The sequence below is a fragment of the Nicotiana tomentosiformis genome, chromosome 10 (genome assembly GCF_000390325.3).
Source record: "Nicotiana tomentosiformis chromosome 10, ASM39032v3, whole genome shotgun sequence".
Taxonomy (NCBI): domain Eukaryota; kingdom Viridiplantae; phylum Streptophyta; class Magnoliopsida; order Solanales; family Solanaceae; genus Nicotiana; species Nicotiana tomentosiformis.
In genome coordinates this window covers 48,531,324-48,548,299 of record NC_090821.1, presented here as the reverse complement: position 1 = coordinate 48,548,299, position 16,976 = coordinate 48,531,324, and the positions used below count along the sequence as shown (strand labels likewise).

The 16,976-nt window shown below is 38.2% G+C and overlaps 1 protein-coding gene across 1 annotated transcript; it reads left to right on the top strand.

Moving 5' to 3' along the window:
• The first annotated feature begins 10,023 nt into the window (after window positions 1–10,023).
• On the top strand, window positions 10,024–10,410 carry LOC138900134 (uncharacterized). Its single transcript, XM_070186842.1, has one exon. The coding sequence runs from the start codon at window positions 10,024–10,026 to the stop codon at window positions 10,408–10,410; it is 387 nt and encodes a 128-aa protein (XP_070042943.1).
• The last annotated feature ends 6,566 nt before the right edge of the window (window positions 10,411–16,976 follow it).

The window sequence follows — 16,976 nt, the reverse complement described above, 5'->3', positions numbered from 1 at the left end:
AAAATGAGGACTAATGTAAAGAAATTTTAAGAAAAAGAAAACGAGAGATATTTAACAAATAAAAGGAAGAGAAAGGAGGAAAGAAATATGAAATAAGGTAGTAGGAGCAAAATAATGACTAATACAAAGAAACTAGTGCAAAGAAATTAAAAAATATATATTAAAAAAAAGAGATTTAACAAATAAAAGGAACTGGAAGAGGTGATGGCCTGGCCCTGGGTAATAGGAGGTAAAAAAGGAAGAAGAGGCAACGCTGAGGTAAGAAGCCTTACTCTCGCGCTGATTCGAACTCGAATATGCAAAGCCAATGCAAGATTTCACATGACACGGTGAACATGGCACCCGAAAGACGTATCGGGTGAACGTCTTTCGGGTGCTTATCACATATATAAATATACATACTAAGAATTTTAGCCGAAGCGAGCGGCACCCCTACCATACAAGGTAGACCCACTGTCCCTGTCTGCATTGCTCTTTACTTAATCCAATTTTTATTTTGCGCAAGAAAGTAATAATTAAGTTATCCTTATTAGTGGTAATTGGAGAAATAATTATTTCTCTATTGATTTTTTAAAAATAAAAAAGAAAAAGATATTTTTTTTAGTATTAGACAAGTAAAATAGAATTAAAAGAGTATATCTTTAGAGGATAATTTAGAGGAATAAGAGAAAAAGAATAAAAATACGTAAATAAAAAAGAGAAGGAAGGGATAGTAGAGGGAAAAAAAAGTAAAGGTTAAATTAATGAGAGATAAATTAGAAAAAATAAATTTATGGTAAGGATATTTTTGTATTGAAAAAATTAATTTTCTTCTTCTGTTTCTTGGAAGAAATAGAATTTGTAGCTTCTTCCCGAAGTAGAAAAATTGTTTCCGCTGCTGTTCAAAAATACTTTTTTATTTTGGCCAAACACTTCATATTTCTGAATAAGTACTCTTTTAGTAAAAAAAAAATACTTTTAACCTCCCAAAAGCTTGACCAAACCTCTAAAATGGACCGGAGGGAGTAATTAAATTTGAGAATTTTGTTATGAAACTGGACCCGATCCAAGTTACCGCAGCTCAAAATTGTTAGGTTCAGAATTTTAATAATAATCAAAAGAGCCTTGACTAATGACATCTCACTTTGTGCAGATTCGCAACGTCGTTGATGAATGAAAGGAAAGAAAATACTCTGAGGAAATCAGAGGAAGCCAACGGCTATATACTTCGAACTCTGCATCAAACGGAAAGAGAATCAATCAATCAAAGAACAAGGAAGGAAAGTCAATCAATTAGACTTGCTAAAGATTCTCAAGCGTGCAAGAAAGGAAAGAGAGCCAATCAAGGATAGAGAGCAAATCAAAGGGCAATCTGCGGAAGCTCTAATCAAGGATAATTGGAGGAATCAAATCTTCAAACTAAGAATGAATCTAGCCACACTTCTCAAGCTAGATTCACGAGGCTACCCTTGGGTATCACTCTTAAAAATCTATGCCTCACAAGGAAAGACCTCCAATCATTGTTGATGTGTGATCCTAGAAAAAAAAATTCAGAAGACTCATCGAGCAATATAAAAGAAGAAGTAGAAGGGCAAAGAAGATTACGCAACTTCACATCTGTTTCTACACCTTTTTAGTTCTTAGTACAAACACTGTATTCTTGAGTCTAGAAGTGTCGCAAAAGATAGGAAGAGCTAGAAAACAAAATAAGAGTTGTGTCAACACTAGAAAGAAATATTATTGTTGTATATCGTTGGTGGTGAACATAATAAAATCATCAGAATTATAAAAGTTTACTGAAGACTTAAGAGAACCTTTGTGACCCAAAGGAACTGAACGTAGGTACCACACCGGTACTGAACCAATATAAAAACTGTTGTACCTCTTTTACTTTTCTGTTTGCGCAATTTAATTTTGTTGCTATTGATTCCTCTGTAATGTTTAGTCGGCTAATTCCTCTCTTAGTCAACTAAGTTTTAAAATCGGCTACAATTCACTCTTCCCCCCCCCCCCCCAGAAAGGACTCACGAATATTGCTTAATAGCAAGTGAGGAAAAGATCATGGCATCAAACACAGTCGTTGGAACATTGTTTCAAGAAGGAACTTCTCAGGTACGACCTCATTACTTTAATGGCCGGCACTTCTCATACTGGAAAGTACGTATGGAGACCTACACTATGTCATATAACATTAAAGTGTGTCGTGTGATCAAAAAGGAAAATCTTCCATTTTCGCCAAAGAATGATAAAGACGATGAAATCATAGTATCATCTGATCCTCTTGATTTAGATAAAAACTCTAAAGAATAAGTAGATGTTATCCAAGTGAACACCTATTGTACAATGCTATAAGCGGAGAAAAATAAGAAAAGATATCTAGCTGTGAAACCGTAAAGGAAGTGTGGGATAAGTAAGAAGTCACATATGAACGAATTAACAAAGTGAAAGAGACAAAGATTAATCTCCTAGTTCGAGATTATGAATTGTTTCAAAAGAATCATGGAGAATCAATGGAAGAAATGTTCTCTAGGTTCAACAAAATCCTTGGAGACTTAAAATACTTTGATAGACCAATCAGAAGTGGAGAAAAAGATAGAAAAATTCTGAGAAGCCTCCCTACAATCTGGCAACCCAAAGTTATTGCTTTGGAATGTCAGGATCTTGACAAAATATCCTATAATAAACTCATAGGTGATCTAATTGCGTTTTAGAAAACACATCTGGACAGGCAAGTCCAGTAAGAAAAAAAAAACAGTTGCATTCAAAGCAATCGTAGCTGATGTAACGACCCGAGCAGTCATTTTATGTAATTGTGCTTTGTTACCCTTTTTATTGCTTTACACTTGTGTCTTTATGTCTCTATGACTTGCGGGGTTGATTAGTTTCGTTCCGGGAAGCTTTCCAGTTGATTGGACCCTTGATTCTAGAAGTTTTAATTTAAAAATATTGATCAAACTTTGACTTTTGTGAAAACGACTCTGAAACTATATTTTTATGACTCTGATAGCTTCGAATCAACATTTTGGACTTGGGCGTATGCCCAGAATTGATTTTGGAAGTCTGTAGGTTGATTTGTGTTGATTTGCCAAAATTTGGGAATTTTAAGTTGAAACTTTTGACCGTAGGTTGACTTTTAGCTATTGAGCTCGGAATTTGATTTTGGGACTTGGAATAAGTTTTTTATGTCATTTAGAACTTATTTGCAAAATTTAGCGTCGTTCGGAGTTGATTTGATAGGATTCGAATGCTTAGTTGAAATTTTAGAAGTTCTTGAAAATCTCTTTGAAAATCATGCGTTTTGAGTTCAATACGTAGTTTTAGATGTTATTTTAGTATTTTGATCACGCGATCGAGTATGTATGATATTTTTAGACTTGTGTGGATGTTTAGTTTGGATCCACGTGGGCTCGGGTGAGTTTCGGACACTTTGCAGAATATTGTTAGAATTGCTGGTTTTCTGCACAGGCCTCATGTCTCGCATTTGCAAGGTCTGAGTTCGCATTTTTGAAGGTTGACCAAGTCTGTTGGGTTCGCATTTGCGAACCCAGTGTTCGCATTTGTGAAGTGCACCTGGGGAGAGCTTCTTCGCATTTGCAATCAACATGGTCACATTTGCGGAGTGTACATTATTCGCAATTGCGAACTATTCATTGCAATTGCAATGAAAGAAGAGATGGAAGGACTTCGCATTTGCGAGTGGTTCTTCGCATTTGCGAACCCCAGGTCGCAAATGCGACATCTGCTACTGGACAAATAGCTGAGGGACGAGATTTTTGAGTTCATTCTCTCATTTTTGAACCCTAGACTCAGTAGGAGGCGATTTGGAGAGGGGTTTTTCATCAACAAACCTTGGGTAAGTGATCGTAATCTATTTGTAATCATATTTCATCAACATATCTTAGATTTTAACATCAAAATCATGTGAATCAAAGTAGAAATTTATGAAACTTTGTCAAGTTCTTGAAAAATAAGAAATAGAGTTTTGAAAGTCGATTTGGACTCGAATTTTAGAACTAATTACATATATGAACTCGTGGGGTCGTGGGTAGATGGAATCTACCATTGGACCCGAGCTTTGACTGGGCGGGCCTCGGGTTGACTTTTTGGGAAAAGTATAAAAATCTTAACTTTATCTATTGCAATTGAATTCCCTAGCATTGTTTGATGACATTGAGTCGATTTTGGTTAGATATGAGCCGTGTGGAGGCAGATTTTAAAGGAAAATCTATTTTCGAGTGTTGAATTAGCCTTGTTGAGGTAAGTGTCTTATCTAACTTCGTGTGGAGGAGTTATCCCTTAGGATTGGTATTGTATGATTCAATTGTGCTAAGTGAAATCCGTGTATGCAAGGTGACGAGTGGGTACACGGGTTATACGTAGTATTTGACCGGTTTACGCTACTTAGACTATTTCCATGCTTTAATTGAAATGCCATATTATATTCTAAATTCTCATAGTCAAATCATTCTTAATTGTGCTAGATTATCCTTAAATACCTTAGTTGACTTGTTTGGTATTTGTCCTACATCCTACTTGCTAAATTGTTTCCATACTTTAGTCGAACTTGTTGCCCCTTATTGTTACATGTTATCCCTTCATTGTTAATTATCATTGTTTGAATTAATTGTTCGTGTTGCCCCCTTTACTTGTTGACTCCCATTATTTGAGATTCATTGTTGAAGATTATTTCCTCTATTATGAGCTAGTCTTATCTAATATCGTGGTTATACATTATTTTCTCATTGTTGAGTTATTTGGTGTTGAATTTGTGAAAGTCGTTAATACGTTGAGGCGATGTTGAGTATTTTCCATCCATTATTATTGTTGGTATTATTGTATACGTTGTGGTGGATCCATGGGCTATTGTTGTTGAAATAATGATATTGTTGTTGTTGACAAGTTGTGATATGGGAGCACTTGTGGTGTGAGTTGCTATTGTGATACGATGTTGATGCGCATACAATGTTATAAGGCTTGGGTTGATGTACATGCGGGGGGTATAAGGTAAGACTTATGTTTGTGCTGCTTGTAGGGGAACTACGTGAAGCAACACAACGTCAAAAGGTGGGCTAAAATGCGTGTAGTTATTTCTGGAAAACCATTTTCAAATGTAAGGCTCACACGGAGGTATAAGGAAAGATTTTGATTTAATTTTGAGGAAAGTGAATACGAGGCAGTACCTTGGCTTTGATTTCACTATACACGAGGTGGTACCTTAATGTGATTCTTACTGTTATTTCACGTTGCAAAGTATTTTGGTGAAAAATATAGATGTTGTTTCATTTCTTAGTGTTCTATCAGTTGTTGTCCATACATGATCATTGTAGTCCTTTAGTTGCTTATTTTATGATATTTCTACTATTAATTTTCCGATATTATATCATGCTATCGTCTTGTTCCTTATTAGTTGCTTTCTTACTTTCCTATTTATATCTGTATTTCATTTCATACTGTCTATTTCATATCCTAGGAGGTGTCTTAACCTGGCCTCATCACTACTCTACTGAGGTTAGGCTTGATTTACTAGGTATCATTGTGGTGTACTCATACTATGCTTCAACACATATTTTTTGCAAATCCAGGTACGTCCGCTCGTGTCGGTCGATAGAGATTTCCTATTAGCTGCATTTACTGGAGACTTCAAGGTATGCCTGCTCGGCGTTCCCTTCCCTTATTCTTAGTTACTGTTGTATTTTCTTGCAAACAGTGATGTATCAGATGTTTTAGTTATTCTATATTGCTTATGACACTATTCCACAGTTCTTGGGAATTGTATGGTTGAGATTTTGCTTTTAGTAGTTATATGAGTTTATAAAACTGGGTTGATTATTTTGTTATTCATATTTGTTTAATTGTTGTCAAATATTAGGCTTACCTAGTCGTAGAGACTAAATTCCATCGCGACTTCCTACGGAGGAAAAAATGGGGTCGTGACAAGTTGGTATCAGAGCTCTAGGTTCATAGGTGTTACGAGTCATAAGCAGGTTTAGTAGAGTCTTGCGGATTGATATGGAAATGTCTGTACTTATCTTCGAGAGGCTTTAGAACTATTAGGAAAATTTACTTCTTTGATTCTTTATCATGAGAATTGGTTGATTTCGAAAACTAAATCTTTGACTTTCTATTCTCTCACAGATGGTGAAGACACACACCACAGGATCCAACGATCAGACACTTGCGCCTCTTGCTAGAGCTGCGAGAGGCCGGGGCTAGGGCAGAAGCCGAGGACGGGCACGTGGTGCAGCCAAAGCACCTATCTGAGTTGCGACAAAGGAGCCACCAGTAGCCCTTGCACAATTCTTGAGCATGTTTAGTACCTTAGCTCAGGCGGGGTTAATCCCACTTGCACCAGCCACATCTGAGGCTGGGGGAGGAGCACAGATTCTCGCAGCCCATACCAGGTTGATCAGGTCCAAGAGGTTATACCGGTATAACCTGTTGCTCCAGTTTAACCTGTGGTTAGGGCAGCAACATTTGAGGAGGAGCAGCTCACGCTCGAGAGGTTCAAGAAGTACCACCCCCTACTTTCAGTGGTTTGGCTTCAGATGAGGCACATAGTTTTCTTGAGGAGTGTCATCATATTATCTACCCTATGCGCATTGTGGAGATGAGTGTGGTTGCTTTTAATACGTTCCAGCTGAAGGGAGGGGCATATCAGTGGTGGCGGGCGTACGAGGTGGGTAGCCCAGCCGAGGCATCTTCACTTATATGGGATCAATTTTTAGAGTTTTTCTTGAGAGGGTTTGTCCCTCAAACCCTTCTGGATGCTTCGCGCATGCAGTTTTAGAGGCTGTGCCAGGGTACTATTTTAGTGTCGGAGTATGCTGTCTGATTCAGTGATTTGTCTAGGCATGCACCAGTCTTGGTTGATTCGGTTAGAGAGCGAGTCCGTCGATTTATCGAGGGGTTCAACGAGAGCATTAGGTTCAACGTGGCTAGGGAGTTGGAGTCAGACACTCCGTATCAACAAGTGGTTGAGATTGCACGGAGGCTAGAGGCTATGTGTCACGCCCCAAAACCGAGGAGCGCGACCGGTGCTCAACCGAGTGAACCCGACCGAGCAAGCCTGTTAGATTTCATTCTACCCAAACTTATCCACGAATGGAGATAATGCATATTTTCTTTAATTAAACAAAAGGTGTTCACGTCTACAATACCAATTCATTTCCAATAGTTTCATCATTTTTAAAGTCTCAAATGGACAAGTAATACAACCACAACATAGCATAGTTTGTCTTTCCCCAGCACCAATACACAACCCACACTATATCTACGGAGCCTCTATAGATAAAGAAGAGTACAATGATAATGCCGGCAACAAGGCCCCGGCTATACCTCAAACAGAATACACAAGTACAAAAGATTCATGACCCCGAAAAGAAGTGGGGCTCACCAAGTCAGTTGGGAAGAAGGTGCACTGCTATCACTGATCAATATCTCTTGTCGTAGGACCACCTGCATCCATTGAAAGATGTAGCGCCCCCAACAAAAGGGACGTTAGTACCGTCGAATAGTACTAGTATGTATAACTAAACACCCTCTCAATAGAATGACAATTAATACAAACAAGATTATCATAATATCAATGAAAGCCTTAATCAATATCAAACCTCAATTTAGGATCAAGATAGTGTTCAAATTAATTTTCATATCTCACATTGGGAGATTTTTAGTATCGATATACCATTGTCAGCAATACCAGTGTTAACAATACCAATGCCACCGTACTTTTAGCACGGAGTCCGATCATGACACGATCGGCTAGGCTATCTCATTAGAGAATCAACCACAATTACCATCAATACCAATGCCACCATAAATTTAGTACGGAGTCCGATCACGACCCGATCGGCTAGGCTATCTCATTAGAGAATCAACCACAATTACTGTCAATATCAATACCACCGTAAATTTAGTACGGATTCCGATCACGACCCGACCGGCTAGGCCATCTCATTAGAGACATCAACCATAATTACTATCATTACCAATACCACCGTAAGTTTAGCATGGAGTCCGATCACGACCCGATCGACTAGTCTGTCTTATTCGAGACATCAACCTTTTTATATCAATCATCACATTTCATACTTCTTTTACATCTTTTCATTTTATTGACACTAGTGGCCATAATCATAAGATCATCCTTAGCACGTTGGCCATATTCAGTATTTCATGCTCACATTATCAATTTTAAATATCATCCTCATCATCAACAATAAACACAATTCAAATCAAAGTGTGTAGTACACATGTGAGCAATTTAGAGTCTAATGCACATAGAGATATTTCACAAAATTTGGCATAATAGCCTTCATTTGAACTTGACTTAAAGTTGAAACATTATTAATGCACAACTCATATTTTAACACATCCTCAATTGGTAACATAACATGAATAGAGCATTTGGGATGCTTGTTGAACATATATCTTTCAACCCAATCTTACTCGTAATAGCCAATTTCATAATGAATCACTCGGGACTTACATAATTTACATGAATATCGTGAGAGTCAATTCTAAGAGAAGAGTTTAGCCAACATACCTCAATTGAGCTTTCTTAAACTCTAAAACATTCCGGAATTCTTAGCAACTTCAATCTCTAGGATGAAGACCTAGTCAGCTTGCCTTCTTAATCTTCCAAAACTTGAGCAAAAATTGAAGAACAAGTATTGAAGAACACCTTCTCACTCTAGGGCACTCTTTCTCACTCTAAAATGTCAGATTATATCTCAAAAATGGCCCAAAACATGTATTTAACGAAGTAGGGTCGGGTTTTAAAAACCCAAAAAATGAAGCTCCGGAACAGGTTCTGCGGTCGCATATGCGACCGCATAATGGTTATGCGGACTGCATATCGGTCGCATAATTGGTGTCCAAAATGACCAAAACTCCGCCTGAGTCTGCAGTCAATATGTGGTCCGCATAACTGTTCTGCGGTCGTATAGTGCACCGCATAACAGTTATGCGATCGCATAGTCGACCGCATAATTGCTTCCAACTGACCCCATAACTGCCTCACTCTGTGGCCATTATGCGGTCCGCAGAGTGATTCTGCGGTCACATAATGGACCGCAGAAATGCACTTTTTCGCCAAAAAGTTTCCTTTACTTTCCGGTGCATTATTCAACCCAAAAAGTCCGAACCGCACTCAACACGTAAAACCAATTCGGCGCCACGAAACATTATTTTCTTTTGCAAAATTTTACGGGGCTTTACACTTAAGTACTTCAAACAATTTTGGGGTGTTACACTATGCGAGATCGTGATAAAGAGGATAGGGATGCCAAGATGCCTCGTGGTACAGGGGGATTTAGTGATGGTCACACAGCAGCTTCAGCCCGTCATGGTATGGGCTGTGTGAGCCGTCTAGTTCACTCAGCACTTCCAGCTTCTAGTGGTGCTCCGGTTGTATCGAGGTTCCAGGTTGCACACTTTGCTTAGCCACTTTTTAGTGCACCTCATGCACGGGGTGCCTTCAGTGGTTAGTCTAGCCGACTAGGCCCGAGCCAATCCTAGCCGCCACACCCACTAAGAGCTTGTTTTGAGTATGGTGATACCCGCCACATGGTCAGAGACTGCCCCAGACTCAGTAGGGGTAAACCTTCCTAGACTACTCAGGCTCCACGAATTCAGTCAGGTCCACAGACTTCTCAGGCCATGATTGCTGCCCCAGTTGCCGCTCTACCCGCTCAGCCAGGTAGGGGTGGGGGACGGGCGGGTAGAGGTCGCCCTAGAGGTAGAGGCCAGGCCAGATTCTATACTCTTCCAAGTAGGACAGAGGCAGTTGCTTTAGACTCAGTCATTACAAGTATGGTTCCGGTTTACCATAGAGATACATCAGTCTTATTTGATCCGGGATCCACTTATTCATATATGTCATCTTACTTTGCTCCATATTTGGATATATCACGTGATTCCTTGAGTTCTCCTATTTATGTGTCTACACCTGTGGGAGATTCTATTATTGTGGACCGTGTGTATCGGTCGTGTCTAGTTGTTATTGGCGATTTTAAGACTAGAGTTGATCTGTTGTTACTTAGTATGGTAGACTTTGATGTTATCTTGGGCATGAACTGGTTGTTGCCCTATCATGCTATTCTTGATTGTCATGCCAAGACTGTGATGCTGGCTATACCAGGCTTACCACGATTAAAGTGGAGGGGTGCATTAGATTATGTTCCTAGCAGGGTTATATCATTTCTAAAGGCTCAACAGATGGTTGAGAAGGGGTGTAATTCTTATCTAGCCTTTGTGCGGGATGTCAGTGCTGACACTCCTACCGTTAAGTCAGTTCTGGTAGTGAGAGACTTTCCAGATGTATTTCCAGCAGATCTTCCGTGCATGCCGCCTGACAAGGATATCGATTTTGATATTGACTTATTGTCAGGCACTCAACCTATTTCTATTCCACCATATTGTATAGCCTAGCTGAGCTGAAAGAATTAAAGGAGCAGTTACAAGAGTTGCTTAATAAGGGATTCATTCGGCCTAGTGTGTCACCGTGGGGTGCTCTGGTCTTGTTCTTGAAGAAGAAGGATGGATCTATGCACATGTGTATTGATTATTTTCGGTAGAACAAGGTTAAAGTGAAAAACATGTATCCATTACCACGCATTGATGACCTATTTAATCAGCTACAGGGTGTCAGAGTGTTCTCCGAGATTGATTTGCGGTCAGGTTATCATCAGCTGAAGACTCGGGATCCGGATATTCTGAAGACTGCCTTTAGGATTCGGTATGGTCACTATGAGTTTCTCGTGATTTCATTTGGGCTGACCAACACCCCAGCAACATTTATGCACATGATGAATAATATATTCTAGCCTTATCTTGATTCATTCGTCATTATGTTTATTGATGACATCTTGGTATACTCCCGCAGTCAGGAAGATCATGAGCAGTATTTAAGGATCATGCTCTAGACCTTGAGGGAGAAGAAATTATATGCAAAGTATTTAAAGTGTTAATTCTGGCTCGATTTGCTAGCGTTTTTGGGTCATATGGTGTCGAGTGCCGAGATCAAGGTAGATCCGAAGAAGATTGAGGCGGTTCAGAGTTGGCCCAGACCGTCTTCAGCTATTGAGATCCGGAGTTTCCTTTGTTTGGCCGGGTATTATCGTCGTTTCGTGGAGGGCTTCTCGTCTATTGTTACACCTATGACCAGATTGACCCAGAAGGGTGCTCCTTTCAGATATTTTTGTGTTTTGATCATGCGAGCGAGTTTGTATGATATTTTTAGACTTGTGTGGATGTTTGCTTTGGAGCACCGAGGGCTCGAGTAAGTTTCGTCGCTAAGGGGAGAGTTGTTAGAACTTAAGGTTGTTGGCTTTCTGCACAGGCCTCTGGTCTCGCATTTGAGAGGTCTGAGTTCACATTTGCGAAGGTTGTCCAAGTCTGCTAGGTTCGCATTTCCGAACCCAGTGTTCGCATTTATTTGTGAAGTGCACCTAGGGAGAGCTTCTTCGCATTTGCAATCAACATGGTCGCATTTGCGGAGTGTCCATTTTTCGCAATTGCGAACTATTCATAGCAATTGCAACGAAAGTAGAGATGGAAGGACTTCGCATTTGTGAGTGGTTCTTCGCATTTGCGGTTTCACAGTGGCGAATCCCAGGTCGCATATGCGATTGGATAAATAGCTAAGGGATGGGATTTTTGAGTTCATTCTCTCATTTTGAACCCTAGACTCGGTAGGAGGCGATTTGGAAACGGGGTTTTCATTAACAAACCTTGAGTAAGTGATCCTAATCTATTTCTAATCATATTTCATCAACATATCTTAGAGTTTAACATAAAAATCATGTGAATCAAAGTAGAAATTTATGAAACTTTGTCAAATTTTTGAAAAATAAGAAATTGAGTTTTGAGATTCGATTTGGACTCGGATTTTGGAACTAATCAAATATATACTCGTGGGGTCATGGGTAGACGAAATCTATCATTGGACCTAGATTTTGACCGTGCGGGCCTCGGGAATACTTTTGCTGGCTTTTGAAAAAAGTGTAAAAATCTTAACTTTATCTATTGCAACTGAATTCCCTAGCATTGTTTGATGATAGTGAGTCGGTTTGGGTTAGATTTGAGCTGCGTGGAGGCAGAAAAACTATTTTCGAGTATTGAATTAGCCTAGTTGAGGTAAGTGTCTTGCCTAACTTCGTGTGGGGGCGTTACCCCTTAGGATTGATATTGTATGATTCAATTGTGCTAAGTGAAATCTGTGTATGCAAGGCGACGAATGGGTACACTGGTTGTACGTAGTATTTGATCAGTTTAGGCTACTTAGACTATTTCCATGCTTTAATTGAAATGACATATTATATTCTAAATTTTCATAGTCAAATCATTCTTAATTGTATTAGATTAGCCTTAAATGACTTAGTTGACTTGTTTGGTATTTGTCCTACATCCTACTTGCTAAATTGTTCACATGCTTTAGTTGAACGTGTTGCCCCTTATTGTTACATATTGTCTTTTCTTTGTTAATTATCATTGTTTGAATTAATTTTTCATGTTTCCCCCTTTACTTGTTGACTCCTATTTTTTGAGATTTATTGTTTAAGATTATTTCCTTTATTGTAAGCTAGTCTTATCTAATATCGTGGTTATACATTATTTTCTCATTGTTGAGTTATTTGGTGTTGAATTTTTTAAAGTCGTTAATACGTTGAGGCGATATTGGTTATTGTTGAAACATCTATCTTATTGAGCATTTTTCATCCCTTATTGTTGTTGGTATTCTTGTATACGTTGTGGTGGAGCCATGGGTTGTTGCTGTGAAAATATTGATATTGTTGTTGTTGGTAAGTTGTGATATGTGGGCACTTGTAGTGTGAGTTGTTATTGTGATATGATATTGATGCACATGTGGCGGTATAAGGTTTGGGTTGATGTGCATGCGGCGGTATAAAGTGGGACTTATGTGTATGTTGCTTGTAGAGGAACTATGTGAAGCCACGCGGCGTCATAAGGTGTGCTAAAGTGCGTGTAGCTATTTCTAGAAAACCATTCTCAAAACCTATTTTCAAATGTAAGGCTCACGCGACGGTGTAAGGAAAGATTTTGATTGAAGTTTGAGGAAAGTGAATACGAGGCGGTGTCTTTGTTTTGATTTCACTATACACGAGGCGGTACCTCGATGTGATTCTTGCTGTTATTTCACGTTGCAAAGTGTTTTGGTGGAAAATATATTTGTTGTTTCATTCCTTAGTGTTCTATTAGTTGTTGTCCGTACATGATCATTGTAGTCCTTTAGTTGCTTCTTTTATGCTATTTCTATTGTTGATTTTCCGGTATTAGATCATGTTATCGTCTTGTTCCGTATTAGTTGCTTTCTTACTTTTCATTTTATATATGTATTTCATTTCATAATGTCTATTTCATATCCTAGGAGGTGTCTTGATCTGGCCTCGTCACTACTCTACTGAGGTTAGGCTTGATACTTACTGGGTACCATTGTGGTGTACTCATACTATGCTTCTGCACATCTTTTGTGCACATCCAGGTACGTCCGCTCATGCGTCGATAGAGATTTCCTATTAGCTACATTTACCAGAGACTTTAAGGTATGCCTGCTCGGCGTCCGCATGCCTCAGAGTCTCGTTCCCTTGTTCTCAATTACTATTGTGTTTTCTCGCAATCAATGCTGTATAATATGTTTTAGTTATTCTATAGTGCTTATGACTCTGTTCCGCAGTTCTTGCAAATTGCATGGTTGCGATTTTGCTTTTTAGTAGTTATATGAGAATATAGCTATGCTCTCTAAAGTTGTAACAAGCATGATAATGAAAAATAGAAATAACAAAAGAGGTAAATCAAATTTCAGAAAAGGGAAGATGAACAATGAGAATGACAAAAATAATGGAAGATGCTACGTGTATGGAAAACATGGACACATTCAAGCTGAATGCCTTGAGTTGAATAAGCAATTGAGCATAAATTTCCAGAAGAAGAAATCCTTTGGATCCTAGAGTGATGAAGAAGAATCTGATCATAAGGAAATTTCCAACATGTGTTTCATGTCTATCAAATAAGATAGTGATGAAGACTCAGGTGAGCTTGGTCTCATGACAGATGAAGGAACGAGTAAGGAACACCGCAAGAAAAATCGAAAAGGGAAATGGTATCTTGATAGCGCATGTTCTAGACATATGACAGGTAACAAACAACTGTTTAAAACTTCCACCAAACTAGATGGTGGATCAGTCACTTTCGAAGACAAATCAAAAGGAAATGTAATTGGAGTTGGGAAAGTCCCTCTTAACTTATCGTGTGATGTGGACGAAGTATACCTGGTAGATGAACTTGGATACAACCTACTCAGCATTAGTCAACTATGTGACAATGACTATGAGGTTCGTTTTAAAAAGCATGGTTGGTTTATTGAAGAAGAATCAGGTAAAGTTATTCTTTTTGAAAATAGAGATAGGAATGTCTACACTCTTAGTAATATAAATAGTCTTGAAAATAAGATTTGTCTAGATTCTATGATTGATGATCCTTGGGTTTGGCACAGAAAACTTGGTCATGCTAGCATGCATCGTATTCATAAACTTTTCAAACATGATCTTGTCATTGGTCTTACAAAATTATATTTTCAAAAAGATCAAATATGTGATGCATGTCAGTTAGGAAAACAAACCAGGTCCTCTTTTAAGGTTAAAAATATAGTTTCTACTACAAAACCTCTTCAACTTTTGCATATGGACCTTTTTTGTCCAACTAGAACTGTTAGTATAAGTGGTAGAAAATATGCTTTTGTTATAGTAGATGATTTTTCTCGATTTACCTGGTTATTGTTCTGAGTCATAAATATGAGACATTAAGGAATTTTGAAGTCTTCTGTAAGAAGGTACAACAGGAAAAAGGTTACTACATATCTGCCATAAGAAGTGACCATAGAGGAGAATTTGAAAGCAAAGCAGTTGAAAACTTTTGCAATGATCAAGGGATCTCCCACAATTTTTCATCTCCCAGATCACCTTAACAAAATGGAGTGGTAGAACGCAAAAATAGAACCTTGCAACCTTTCATACCACTTCTGGGCAGAAGCTGTAAGCACAACATATCACATCATCAACAGATGTTTAACTCGATATATTCTCAAAAAGACTCCATATGAACTATGAAAAGGTAAAAGATCCAACATCAGCTATTTCCATCCTTTTGGTTGCAAATGTTTCATCCACAATAGTGAAAAAGATAATCTTGGTAAGTTTGATCCAAAAAGCGATGAAGGTATTTTTTTTGAATACTCTCCATCTAGTAGAGCATATAGAGTTTTTAATAAACATACTCTATCTATTGAAGAATCTATACATGTTGTATATGTGGATACTAACCCTCGCTCAAGGAATGAAAAACTTCCCGAAGATGAGGAAATTTCCATGGTGCTAAAAATTGCCAATACAAGTGAAAACACTCATGATGAAGTGACTGATCAGCAAGATCAGTCGACTAACAGTCGTGTAGATAACTAGGATCTTCCTACAGTTGAACAATCAAGTCCTATTGAAAAGGAGCCAGTATGAGTTGTTCCAAATGAGTGGAAAAGTGAGCCTAAATACCAACATAAGTACATCATTGAAAATCCTCAGGAAGGGATGAAAACAAGAAGATCGCTAAAGCCGACGTCAAATATTGCCCATCATATCTCAATTCGAACCAAAAAAGGTAGTTGAGGCTCTTGGGGATGAAAGTTGGATAACTGCAATGAAGTTAGAGCTTGATCAATTTGAGAAGAATAAAGTATGGAAAATCATTCCTAAACCTCCAAATGTATCCACTGTTGGAACAAAATGGGTATACAAAAACAAGTTGAACGAGTTGGACAAGTGGTACGGAATAAAGGTAGACTAGTTGCTCAAGGTTATTCACAACAAGAAAGAATTGATTACGAGAAAACTTTTACTCCTGTTGCCAGGTTAGAATCTATTCGTATCTTATTAGCCTATGTTGCTCACAAATATTTCAGACTATTTCAGATGGATGTAAAGAGTGCTTTCTTAAATGGTTTCATCTCTAAGGAAGTATTCATTAAGCAACCTCCAGGATTTGTAAATGAATCCTTTCCAAATCATATCTACAAATTATCCAAAGCCCTGTACGTACTAAAGCAAGCTCCTAGAGAGCTTGGTATGAAAGGTTAAGTTCATTCTTAGTCAAACATGGGTTTGATAACGGAAATATTGATACTACTCTCTTTATCAAACGATCAACTGAAGGTAATTTAATTGTGCAAATTTATGTAGATGATATTATTTTTGGAAGTACTAACTCTGTGTTATGCAAGGACTTTTCAAACATCACGAAAGGTGAATTTGAAATGAGTATGATGGGAGAATTAACCTTCTTCCTTGGGATACAAATCAAGCAAGTACAAGATTTCATTAGTCAAACAAAATACACAAAAGAGCTCATCAAAAAATTTGGCATGTCTAATGCTAAGACCATAGGGACTCCTATGAGTCCATCAACCACCCTGGATGAAGATAAAGATGGTAAGAGTGTTGATGAAATAATGTATCGAGGTATGATTGGATCTCTACTCTATCTTACAGCTAGTCGACCTAATATTATGTTTAGTGTGTGCAAATGTGCAAGATATTAGTCAGCTCCCAAAGAATCCCACTTGACTGCAATTAATGTCTTATCAGATATCTGATAGGGATAATCGACTATGGATTATGATACAAAAGCTTAAATGTCTTTGATCTCAAAGGTTTTTCAGATGCAGACTTTGCATGTGATAAAATTGACAGGAAAAGCACAAGTAGAACATGCCAATTACTTGAAAAATCTCTTATATCCTGGCACAACAAGAAACGAAGTTGTGTTACCTTATCTACTACTTAAGTAGAATATTTGGCTGTAGGCAACTGCTGCACATAAGTTCTATGGATTATGCATCAACTGTTAGACTATGATTTACGTCTTAATTATGTTCCTATTATGTGTGATAACACTAGTGCTATTTGTCTTTCAAAAATTATGTGCAT

Bases quoted from the DNA above. Each gene is read 5' to 3' on its own strand.
- LOC138900134 (XM_070186842.1), top strand. From the start codon at position 10,024: ATGGTAGACTTTGATGTTATCTTGGGCATGAACTGGTTGTTGCCCTAT.